Consider the following 13,509-nt stretch of genomic DNA (forward strand, 5'->3'; position numbering starts at 1 on the left):
CATGAGCTGTGCCTGACTCACTTAAATATGTGTCGAAATGTTTTCAAAGCCCTGGTTCTTCTGCAGTGATACACAGTGAAAACAACAGCAAAAACAAAAGGCTCACTGTGCATAATGCTAATGCTCTGTAGTTATGTCTAATTTGTATTTTTCTGGAAAATAAAGCTGTAATCAATATGAAGTTACCTCTCAAAAGATGAGGCTTGACATTAGGACGGTGTATGTAATTACCTACCACTTACTCCTCAAGCAAATTATATTTATTTTGTGTCATAAAATTAGATCTCTGGAACCAGAAATTGTACATAAATGTAATTGGTTCTGTTTTCAGAGTGTTAGTTTTGTAGGTATATCTTGAGTGAATTTCAAAAAGAAAAGAAAGAATCAAGAGAAAGGAAAAGTAATTCTTTTTTCTTCTTTTCTCACACTCCAAAGATTGTGAAAGACTAGAAGATAGCAGGGATTTGAGGAAGGAGAGTAAAATTTGAAGGAAATCTACTGAAGGAAGACATGACTGGACCCAAAACAATTCCTCATAGAAACAGAATGTGTGTTAGTCTTACAGTATCTTCCTGAAGATGCAGATTAATGGTAAAGGGAAAAGCAGTGCATGTTACAGTGTACAAATCTATCAGAGACCACTTCAACCAAGTGATCCAGATCAACATCACTGTCAATGAGATAGATCATCACATACCCCTGACATCAAGAGCTGGCACGGAAGCAGCATCGCTTCTGGGTGTGCTGGCTAAAGATGCATGCCCTCCCTCCAATCGTGAGAAAACATTAAATCCAAAAGGAGAGACATTCTACAAAATAACTGAGCAGAAACCTTGCAAATTGAAAGGGAGAGACTCTCATAGACTAGAGGAGACTGAGAAGAAAGCAAATGCAATGTGCAATTCTAGAGTGGATCCCAGAAAAGAAAAACAGAATTATTGGGAAATCTGGAGAACCCTGAAAGAGCAATAGAGTTTCATGAGTGGTATTATTCCAATGTGAATTTCATGCTCTGATCATTGTACTGTGGTTATATGAGATGTAAACCTTTGGGGAAGCTACCTTAAGGTCATATGGGATTTCTCTGTACTACAGTGGTCCTCCCTTATCCACAGGAAACAAGTTCCAAGACCCCTAGTGAATGCCTAGAACTACAGATAGTACCAAACTCAACTGTATTATGTTTTCTATACCTACATGCCTATGATAAGATTTAAGTTATAAATTAGGAACAATAAAGTATCAGCAACAGTAACTAATATTAAAATAGAACAATTAGAACTATATGCTGTAATGAAAGTTAATTAAATTTGAGGCTTATTTCTAGAATATTTCATTTAATATTTTTGGACTGCAGTTGACCACAGGAACTGAAATAACAGGAAGTGGAACTGCACAGAAGGGGGTTTATTCTGTATTTTTGCAACTTTTCTGTAAGTTTAACATTATTCCTAAAATAAAAAGTGGAAGCAATTTTCAGAATAGAAAAGTATTTTCTTTTCCATTACTTGTGGCTGAGATTTCTTTTTTGTATTAGATCTAATTACAATGAATGAGTAGGTTTCAGGGCCTCTGTTGAGAAAGGTTCCTAAACCAAGGTAAAATGGACCGATGCCTTGCCCTATTTGGATGCTAGGGTGTAAAACATGAATGAGTCTCATTTTTCAGGAGCTCTTTTTAATGACAAAAACTGAGCCAACACTAAGTTCTTCCTTGGCATAAACAAGCAGCTGTACTGTGGGAAAAGGTAAAATATAAAAAGTGAAAAAGTCTCCAGAAGAAAATAAGCAGCATTACCCCCTCTTCTTCATTGCCTTCTCCAGGATTTTCTCATGAGTGGACTTCTCTTTGTCGTACTGAGCCACAATTTTGTCAACTTGCGTGCAATGTAACTTCTGCATGGTACTGTGCTCCTGGAACAAGAAGAATTTGCTGTTATGATTTGGACTTTTATCACGGCTAGTACTTAATACCATTGGGCTGGCATCATGTCACCAGCTTTTGCAGGGTCTTTGGAAAGTCAAAGAAAAAGTAATTGAGTCTGAGAGCTAACGTAGACTTTCAGTCTCATCCAATGCAAATTTTCTGTTCCAGGGCATGCCCAGCCAGGAAGCCCCAATCTATCTAATGAACACACTGACCTCAAAAAGCAAAGCTGCTCGGGGCAGGCAGTGCCAAACATTTCAAAGTCTTTGCTTCATGTTTTCATATGATTCCTACCTATTCATCTCCTGCTATCCTGGAGACTGCTCTAATTGTACCTTCTACACGCCAGTCTTCAAACCCTAAAGTGCAACCACTATACACACACACACACACACACACACACACATACATACACATATATAAGTATTTATGTATATTTTCCAAAAGAGAAGAAATTATGTGAAATGGATTCTAAACACCTGGAACATTTTGGAATGTCTTGAATAGCATTGTTCCACCCCAGGTTGTCCCCGTCAGCTGAATCTGAATTGATATCACTAGGTATTTTCACTGACTTTCTTTTCAAATATACTCATGAGGATGATGAGAGCACTCAGGAGTTCTAGCCTTCAGTTTTACAGATGTTTAAAATGTTTTCTGATCCGCTTCATTTAATCACTGAAATTAAAGCAGCAATGCTTTGAAAATAGAAACTACTTCTCTACAAACTTTATTTCCTCCTGGACAATGAGAAAGGCAGTAACTACAGCCAGTGACTTATATGATATCAGATTTCTTTTGCAGCTCAGGAAAAATCCAGCACCACCAGTGACCTCCACCTCTAAATGATATTTGATGAAACAGATTAGTCTGGGTCTTAAGAAGTGGGGTGGTACTTTTGACTGGAATGGACAGGTGTTGTTCAGTTTGTAGAACTACTACTAGAGTCATATTTCCTTTTGCCTTTTTAAAAATTCAATGGCAATTTTAAAACAAATTACTTTTCTTCCTAAGTTAGGCATGACTTTAAGCAACTTGAATGCATGGATGTCTATTTTAAAGATTCATGACATAAAAAGGGGAAAGGGATTTTTTAACTTCAATGAAACTTTAATTCCCCAGCTCTCTTAGTGAATTAACACAGGACTGGATCTATAATTCATTTATACATAAATGCATTGATGCACAAGGCCACTCTCTGAGAGAGGAAGGGTAGGAGGTTGGTGCTGATTGGAAGGTTCCAAGAAAAGGAACTTAATGGGCACAAAAGTGATGTTATCTTCCTGTGGATTTAGGGTCAGATTGTTATATGCAATACTGTCTTGTTTAATTTGTACTTGGGACAACCCTTAATATTGCTATATTGGCAATGTGTACACCTTTGTGTTATAAACACACTTCAGTGAGAGCTTCTACAAACTGGCATTAAGTGGGTTGAGAATATAGATTTCTCATCTCAAGTTGTGGAACAAGTCTGTTCACATTCATAATTGGGATAGTGATACACACTTCATAGAGTTATTAGGGTTCAAAGTAAACCTAATATAAATCATTTCAAATGCCTATTATACCCTACTCAAAATACAATGACATACAAATCTATTTATACTACTCAATACCCATGATGATATACTGAGAGTGACTTGGGAATCAGATTAATTTAATCAAAAAACCTTTCCCACAAGCTTAGCCCACTGATATGTCCTTGAAAATATTTAACTACTTTCACATGTTCTTGGGCAGGGTGGAGGGTGAAACCCTTACTAAAATGTTCCATTCCTAGTCCTCTAAGATTTGGAAGTCATCATGGTTGGTTAGCATGTGTGTAAATACTGTAGGGCTAAAAAATTAAGTTTAGCTAATGTATGTACAAATAATTTGAAAAATTAGAATATTGGATTAAATTGATTATGGTTAACAGAAGTTAAGAAGAAAACTGATCCTAAAAGATTTTCTCTGTGTTTTTCTCTGGACTCAAAACTCTACCCTTATGTGGTAGGCAGGGATTACTGAAATGTTTCAGGATGATTTGGTCCCTAGTCAACACTTTTTTTAGGAAGAAAGAAGGATCCTAATTATTGATTGCCATTTGACTCTGGGTCAAGCCTCAACTTCCTACTCTATATGTTCAAGGAGCAAGACAATGTTCTCTAAGCCCATTATAACTCAAAAATTTTCTATCATTTATTTTAGTCTTTTGTACCTTAATGAAATCATAAGACATTATCAAAGAATCATAATTGTTTTTCATTCATTCAGATCAAGAATACCAAAATTAAGTTTGAGATATATGGGGAGGGGAAATAATGTATAACTTTTGGCAACATTTGTATATGTTTCTCATTCAAGTTAAGAAAAGAAAATTCATCTTTTAAGAAATTTACTGCTGCCATTCATCCCTGTGACCCTTGTCACTATGGAGGTGAATTATCACACCATGGATGGCACTAAAAATCTGAGTTAACTCATGGTAGTTTAGCTTGCAACTTGGAGATAACCAACAGGTTGACTGTGGGTGGCTTCTGTGTCTTTGTCCCTTTCAGTTTCCTAACAGTTCTTGAATTCTTTGAATTCTTTGAATTACTGCATGAATTACAGTTAATGAGTTCAAGAGCAGTCTTGCATAGCAAAAATCAAATTTTTCTACCAGAAGCTTTATAGGAATGGCAGATTTTAGTAGGTTTCTTGGGTATTTTATTTGACTCATTTAAAGTTGATACTGGTAGCCCAAGGGTTGCATCCAGCCTGCAGGTATCATTTTTAGTTTTTTTTTTTTTTTTTTTTTTTGTGTGTGTGTATGTGTGTTTGTGACCTACATAGTGTTTCAAGATGACACTGAATTAGAGGCCAACATTAAAAGAGCAGGAAATTCATGTATATGATTTTATGATTCTTTGTTAGAAAACCTATTTGTCCCATATACTCTGGAGACACCAATAGTAGGAGATGAGTTTCACTTGCCCTTGAATGTGGATGAGCATTTCTTATCTTTCTTGAGTTTAGACCTGGTCAGCTTCCTTTAGTTAATTCCTGCCTGGCTCCTCTAGCCTTTGAATTGCAGTTTTTTTTCCCCTAACATGTTATTGAAGATATTCAACTAACTTTGGGTTTTAATTTTTTTGCTCTAAGGATCTGATCACCTCAAAAAGTTGAAAAGCATGCCCTTCTCTTAATAAAAATGACCCTTGCTTAGGACCCCAAGGAGTCATGAGTTCAGGTGGAATTACTGTTGCTTAGTTCTGCTTTATGCATGTCTCATCTGTTGGACACATGAAAACCATTATCCTAGTTTCTGGTTCAAATTGAATAGATGGTTCTAGAAAGTGAGAGACAAGTAGGAGTCAGATTGCCAGCTCTATTAAGAGGATCAAAAGCAACTGAACATTACCTTTTTTCCAAAACACAGAGGTTTTAATGAACATCTTTATATCATTTGGGACTCTAATGGTCATTATTCCTGTCTTCTCAGTATCCTATCAAGAGATCACAGGCCGTTTTCATTTGCAAATGGGATTCTCATGTTTGCTCCACTATTCTATCTTCATCCTGTAGTTAACCTTCAAGTTTGGATATAATCACCCTATTGGACTATACATTTATTTCTTAAATCCCTGAGATTTAGTTCATGGATGGTCTGTTTCCCTTTAGGCCTGAAAAGAAGTGGACTTATTGTTATTTATTTATTTATTTTTGGTAGATGGACAGAATATTTATTTATTCATTAATTTTTATTTATTTATTTAATTTTATGTGGTGCTGCTGAGGATCCAACCCAGGCCTCACACGTGCTAGGCAAAGAGCTCTGCCACTGAGCTACCAGCCCCAGGAGTGGAATTTATCCATATTGACATGTGAAAGAGAAGAGATCTCCCTATAGTCCCTGAAGATGGTGTAAATACTGGTCCATGCTCTTAGCTACAAAGGGCCAAGGCTGAACCATGGGCACAGCTCTTAGGAGAGTGCTACCTGGGCTTTCATCTTTGCTCAGTAGATAATTGCTTAACCAGGGTTTTGGGGTGGTGATCCTTAGCTCCACTTAGGTAGCCTCAAAACTATTATGAATGAGTTGTAGACTTTTACAGAAAGGCTGGGAGAATTTATTCTCACTATTGCTTGATGACAGGGTAAAGAAGCCTATGTTTCCTTAAGAAGATGTGGTCTGCATCCTGCAGGCCATTAGTGGAGTTTGCAATTAGAGGCTGAAGGATAGTAAAGAGTGCTAAACAGTGTTCCCACAGGCAGTTTTCAAAATAACAGTGTACACAGGAGAGAAGAGTATTTAAAATGCATTCTCAGATCTCACCTTGGAGATGATAATTAGGTCTCTGCTGGACATAAGGTTTGGCATTTTTGTGAGGACTTTGGCTCTTGGCTCAACAATGAGATGTTTCAAAACTAGTTCCAAAAGAAGCTGTTATATTTGTGCCCAAAGTCTCATGACTGCTCTTAAAAATCTGAAGCTAAGACCATCCAGAAGATGATGTGTGGAAAGAGAAATTAATGTGGAAGAATTCAGAGGCATTAAGCTTAGTGGGTAAGAGCTTGGGTTCTCCAGTCAGACTGAATTTGGTTTAAATCCTTTCTCCACCATTTTAAAAAATAGGTGATTTAGTCAAGGTGTGCTTCCATTAAACATAAACAATCTCCTCTGTCCATCCTTTTGCTCTAAGGATCTGATCACCTTAAAAAGTTGAAAAGCATGCCCTTCTCTTAGTGAAAATGACCCTTGCTCGTCCTCCCAAGGAGTCATAGTTGACTACCTGCAAAAATGGTCACAATTATTTTCTTCTCTCAATATACCCTACTTTACATTATGACTTTGCCACCTGTCAAGAGGTAGAGTTCTCATCCTTTGTATGTAGGCCAGATGTATGACTTGCTTTACCCAAGAAGGATGGTGTGCCAGTCTGAGCTGAGGCATCAAGAAAACTTGCCTGTTCTGCTTGGTCTCTTGGGACCCCTGCCATATGAACAAGCTTGGACCACAGAGAGGAAATGGTTTAGCAGAGGCCTTCCTAAATTAGCCAGCTGACTGTCTGCCCATTACCTGTCATGCTGACAGTGACAGCAGACACATAATGAATCCAGCTAAGACCAGAGGGGTCATCCAGATGAAGCCAGCTCAAACCACTGGCCCACAATATTGCAAGCAATATTGTAATGGTTGTTTGTCACTGTGTTTCAGCATGGTTTGTTACCCAGCAAAAGCTAACTGATACAAGTTAATATAGTTATAGTTCCCCTTTATATAATTGTTACAAGGATACCTGAGAGTAAGTGCTTATATAGACATCAATATGTATTAGCTAGTATTACCATTTAAAAAATGCTGACAGAAAAATGCATGTTAGATTAAACAGGTCAAAAGGAGATTCGGTACCAGCATGTCCCAATGGTAACAGATTTGCTGCATCTTCACATTGTCCTTCACTACTTTGTCATTTTTTGTGTGTGCAAGACAATCATATTAGCAAGTAGACCTCAGTATATATAGACATATTAGCAAGTAGACCTCAGTATATATAGACAAGTATATATAGACAAGTAAATATTCATATATATTCTTAGATGGCTTAGATGAAATAGTGGAAAATCTTAAGAAAATAATATAGATTGAAAAAAATACAGAATATCTATAGACAAGAAGGTCCAATTATTGGACAATAATGATTTACAAAGCCCTTAGACAACCAAAAGAGATCAAATCCTTTTTTTTAAAAATAAAAATAGACCATGTGATAAGTGGTAAAGATATGATGTTAAGAATTATGCAAATAGGTTTCAATCAGCATTTAACTAGTTATATTGTTCTGGGCAAGAGACTTCCCTTCTCTGAATTTCATTTTATTCATGTCAAAAATTTGGAGAGTATTATTTAAGGTTTCAGAAATATTGTGAGGGTTTAAGAATGTACATAAAATATGTGACACAAAAGTGGCATTAAATAAATATTAGCTTTATTAGTCATAATAGTTTTATAGTTCAGATTTCATAAATTATACTGCCAACACAAGCTAATAAAAAAAGTGGGTCCCTGGTATATTTAAAATGGGAGACAAAATTCATTCATAAGCTTATAATCACACTTATGCTTTTGACTTCTGAAGTGTAAGAGGATATGAAAGACAGGTGAAATGCATTTACTTGCTCAGAAATGCTTCTGAAAAACTTTCTAAAAAGGAGCAAGTAAGTTCTACCATCGTGGCATTTTGGCTCTGTTACTTACTCTAGAGAATTTTGAAGGCTAAAGCTTCCTCTCCAAAAGTGCATAGTAAAAGTGTTATGAAAGTCCACACAAATTCAGATAGCAGAATTTGGGGACATTTAAAATCTTGTATGTCCTGTTATAATAAGGGGACTTGAATAAGCTGCAGGTTATTTTCTGCAAATGAGGGCAGCTTAGAACCATGTAGTCATTTGGGACCTACTGGCTGATGAATGAGATTAATATTTTCCTCCTAATCTGGGAGAAGGAAACGAATGGAATGAAGCCCAAGGCATTTGAGGTGGAAGGAAAGACCCACTGTTACTTATAAATGGACTCTCAGGAAAAAAGTTTCCCATCTTTGCAGTTTTATGATGAAACAGATAAGCCTGTGAAATGACCTGGGTCAGTTGGGACTCAGCTTGACTCAAAGTTAAGACAAGAGAATCAATAGGCGACTGTATGTATGATATAGATCAACTCAAAAAGTACTGAGGCACATCTTTCCTTAGTAACCATCAAGATAACTAGTACATCAACACTGTCCAAGTAGATAGGGAATTTCCTCAACATCCCATGTGTTGTCACTGCATTTGACCCAATGAGAGTGGACTTGTTCATTCAGTGATGCATCCAATATCCTACACAGAATAATGCAATAAAGTTAGGCACAGAGGTGCACGCCTATATTCCTAGTGACTCAGGAAGTGAGGTAGGAGGATTCCAAGTTCACAGAAACTTGGTGAGGTCCTAAGCAACTTAGCAAGACCCTATCTCAAAATAAATAAAAAATAAGAAGAACTAAGAATGTAGTTCAGTGATTAAGTGTCCCTGGGTTCAATCTCCAGTACCAAAAATAAATAAATAAATAGGAAATAAGGAGTATGAGTTCTAGACTCAAATGATTTGGGTTCAATTACCAGCTCTCTTGCTCCTTAACTCTGAAACATTAGTTAAATTGCTCAACCTCACTAGTCCTTAATTTCCTAATGTGCAAATGAAGGCTCATTGAATGAGACAATGCACATAATATACTAGTTTGACATCTGGAAAACATGGAAAAATTGTAGCTGTTGTAACTGTCATTATTATTATCAGTCACAGTATATTTCCTAGTCATGCCTCAAGGAAATATTAAATAAAGCCAAAAAAATTTACCAACCCAAATACGCCAAAGGTCATTGAGGTGCATTCTCAATGACAGATATCCACCTTAAATGCAAGGGAAATCTGTTACATAATGCTGTGGCACTTGGGCATCAACTTCATTCCTAATTATTAAAATCTTTTCACTTGCATTCTCTCTTATTTCCTTTCTTCTCTCTCTTTATTGCCTTTCCATACTCTATTTATTGCAAATAAGCAACGAAATTGAAATCCTTACTTTAAACATCTTTGTCTCTAAGAGCTCCACACTTAAAAAAAAACATGCAGTATTTTCCAAATGGGCAAGGAGAGGAAATCCACTGAATGGAATTGCTCATGAATTTAGGAACTCAGGTATTTGAAGTGACCTCTGTGTCAGCAAATTTGCTGAACCATTGATTTGCTAATACAGGGAACATTAATAGGCCATGATTAGGCCTAACTTCAAATGAGAAAAAACTCTCAAAGAAGTAATGGGCTTTCAGGCCATACATTTTGCATCTTAATATCTAGAGTGATTCAGCAGTATACTGCTCAAGCCCAGGACTACAGGGCATGCCTTGGGGTGAAGCTTGGGATAAGGTATAAAGAATGGAATTGCAGGGCTGGGGGTGTAGCTCAAGCCGTAGCGTGCTCGCCTGGCATGCGTGCGGCCCGGGTTCGATCTTCAGCACCACATACAAACAAAGATGTTGTGCCCGCCGATAACCAAAAAATAAATATTAAAATTCTCTCTCTGGTCTCTTTAAAAAAAAAAAGAATGGAATTTCAAGGTTAAAGTGACTCAGAAGTCATTTCAAAGTAAAAAATGAACCCCTATAACTCATCCTGCACAAAAATCCACTCAAAGTGTATAAAGGATTTATGCATTAGACCAGAAACCCTGTGTCTACTAGAAGAAAAAGTAGGCCCAACTTTCCATCATATGGGCTCCGGAACAGACTTCCTCAATAAGACTCCTAAAGAACAAGAAGTAAAATCAAGAATCAATAAATGGGATGGATTCAAACTAAAAAGTTTCTTCACAGCAAAGGAAACAATCAAGAATGTGAAGAGAGAGCCAAGAGAAATGGCAGAAAATCTTTAATGCTTTAATCTTCAGGATATACAAAGAACTCAAAAACTTAACACCCCAAACCCCAAATAACCCAATCAATAATCATCAAAGGAACTGACTGAACAGGCGTGTCACAGAAGAAATATGAATGGTCAAAAAGGCCAAATGTTCTTTCTGACAAGTGGATGCTGATCCATAATGTGAGGGGGCATGGAAAAAAATGGAGGAACTTTGATTGGGCAAAGGGGGAGGGAGGGGAGGTAAGGAGAAGGGGTATGGGGGCAGGAAAGATAGTGAAATGAGATGGATGGACATCATTACCCTAGGTACATGTATGACTGAACAATGCTACATCATGTATAACCAGAGAAATGAACAGTTGTGCTGCAATTGTGTATAATGAATCAAAATGCATTCTGCTGTCTTATATAGTTATTAAAATAAATAAACAAATAATTTTTAAAAAATATGAAAAAAATATTCAAAATCTCTAGCAATTAGAGAAAGGCAAATTAAAACCACACTGAGATTCCATCTCACTCCATCAGAATGGCAATTTTCAAGAATACAAGTAACAATAAATATTGGTGAGGATGTAGGGAAAAAGGTTCACTCATATATTGCTGGTGGGACTGCAAATTGGTGCAACCACTCTGGAAGACAGTATGGAAATTCCTTAGAAAACTTGGAATGGAACCACCATTTGACCCAGCTATCCCACTCCTCAGTACATACCCAAATGACTTAAAATCGGCATACTACAGTGACACAGCCACACCAATGTTTATAGCAGCTCAATTCACAAAAGCTAAGCTACAGAACCAACTTAGGTGCCCTTCATCAGATAAATGGATAAAGAAAAACGTGGTATATATACACAATGGAATATTATTCAGCTATAAAGAATAATGAAATTATGGCATTTACCAGTAAATGGATGGAATTGGAGAATATCATGTTAACTGAAATAAGCCAGTCCCCCAAACCAAAGATGGACACGTTTTCTCTGATATGTGAATGTTAACCCATAACAAGGGAGGGTAGAGAGGGGATGTATAGAAATTCATTTGAGTAAACAAAGGGGAATGAGGGGAGAGGGGATGGGAATGAATCTCACACATGAATACATGATCAGTGTAACTCCACATTATGTTCAACCACAAGAATGGGATCGAAATTATAATGGGTTGCACCACATGTATGTATAATATGTCAAAATACACTCTACTGTCATTTATATCCAAACAAAAAAAAAGATTAAAAAAATGAAGTTTCTTTTGCTCTTATTGCCCTTCACAGAAAAGGACATACACTGTCCTCCCAGCAGTAGCCGCAGCAGCACGTGTTACACAGTTTAGAAAGGAAAATGATACTGCATTTTTTCTCCCTTCTTTGTGAGGGAAGAATGGAAAAAAGGATCTTGTTTGTGAGCTGGGATATTTTTCAACACCTGGAGAATTCCTGGGCCCACCTACAGATGTTCTCTTAAACTTGTAACCAACCCTTACAATTTCTCCCAATCATTGCCAAAATGATTTCTTATGAGTTAAAAGGAAAAATAAATATGCTTCAGAAGTAGGCTCCTGAGCAGGGCTTACATAACCCAGGGTTGGGGAAATGAGAAGTGTTCCCTCTCCAGGTGTTGAGGTGGGAAGTACAGAGCTTGCTAGCTTCTTCCTCCACAAGGGGTGCTGAACTATCAGACCCAGGGAATTAGGGTAACCTATAGCCACCGTGTGAGCTAGTCATTGATAGTGAAGCTGTCACCAAATGTTTTATATAACTGTTCTCCCAAGATTTTAAAAGTTATATTATTAGTGGAACAGTTTTGAAATGGGTGAAGCTTCATTATATTTTTAAAATAATTGTTAGAAATGCAGGCTACAAAGCAGTGACAACGGAACCCTAATGGATTCTGTATTGCAATTCTATTGCAAATCGGTTAAAATGAAGATACTGCTGTCTGGTTAGCTAAGATGAGCTCCTAAGTAGTGCTTTTGTCTATGAATAACTGTTCCATACATAACACAAAATAGAAGCTAGAGGTTTTTATCAAAGTGAAACACAAAAAGAAAGCCAATGAAATTGAACACGCACATGCACACAAAAGACATTGTACCTTTGCATGTTTCTTCTTTAAAGAATTTAGCTCTTTCTGTTGTTTCTTTAAATGCTTCAAGTAAGCCTGTGGGGGGGGGGAAAGAGAATCCAAAATAAGTTGTGTGTGCATGTGTGTGTTTTGTAGTCAGAATGATTGTAATTGGAGAGAAACAAAAATATTTTGGTTTTACCAACATGCATAATACAAGAGTGTCTGCAAAATGGTCCAATTACCTTCATCTGCTTTAAATCTTCTATCCTCACTTGAGGGATAAGTTCAATGCCTAAAAAAAAGTCATTAAAAGTTACTGTGCATATTAAAAATCAGAAATGATAACCGTTCATCTGAAATTTACAGATTTGAAAACTTATCTGATGACTTTGAAGCAGAATTATATGTAATGTTATGGATATAAACACCTTAAATTCCTATGATACAGCATTTAAATAGACCATTGAAATGCTTAGTATCTTAGGCTCCCTACAAGAAGAACCTGAGAAGTCTCCTTCTCACAAACAAGATTTCTGTGCACATGACATATTGATGGTAGACTCTCAGGAAAAATCCAAAAGGGAGAGAGAAAGAGGGAGGATAGGGCACAGGAAGAAACAGGGTGTACTTCTAGCAGAAATGTACTCTCAGCCTGATCCTATGTATAAATGGCACTCTTGAGAGTCACTCTACCAGGATGAAAGGAAGGTGGGCTTTTGTGACTTCAGATGAGTCAGATGAGAGCTTCAGAGGTTTTATAAAACCTTTCAGGTAAGAGAACTCCCATGGCTTGGGAAAATTTCTGGAAAAGCACCGCAACTAAGGTCAACATTCTTAGCAGTTGGTATATGGGCTAAACAACTCCAAAAATGGATCTGATCAGGCACAATGTCATCTATTACAGTTACTTTAATCATCTGCATTTCAAGGCATATAATATCAGTCAACTAACTCTCAACTCTATTTCCAAACTCTATTTCTTTGATTGGGCAAAGAACAAATGCTTTTTTTTTCAATATCATTCTTTTAACAAATTTCATCTTTGTACATTAGTAACTATAGAGTGGAGCAACATACAGGACA

The 13,509-nt window shown here is 36.9% G+C and overlaps 1 protein-coding gene across 12 annotated transcripts in view; it reads right to left on the bottom strand.

Annotated features, from left to right (window-relative positions):
* The window catches only part of Plcb4 (phospholipase C beta 4), a 381,561-nt gene that overhangs the window by 19,891 nt on the left and 348,161 nt on the right, over positions 1-13,509 (bottom strand). For all 12 annotated transcript variants that reach the window (XM_078051427.1, XM_078051425.1, XM_078051426.1 and 9 more), the window contains 3 exons: positions 12,669-12,718; positions 12,454-12,519; positions 1,798-1,913 (listed from right to left, as the gene is read on the bottom strand). In XM_078051427.1, coding sequence (XP_077907553.1) covers positions 1,798-1,913; positions 12,454-12,519; positions 12,669-12,718 — 232 coding nt within the window. The remainder of the gene's footprint in view (positions 1-1,797; positions 1,914-12,453; positions 12,520-12,668; positions 12,719-13,509) is intronic.

Source organism: Ictidomys tridecemlineatus, chromosome 5, assembly GCF_052094955.1.
Source record: "Ictidomys tridecemlineatus isolate mIctTri1 chromosome 5, mIctTri1.hap1, whole genome shotgun sequence".
NCBI classification, from domain to species: Eukaryota; Metazoa; Chordata; class Mammalia; order Rodentia; family Sciuridae; genus Ictidomys; species Ictidomys tridecemlineatus.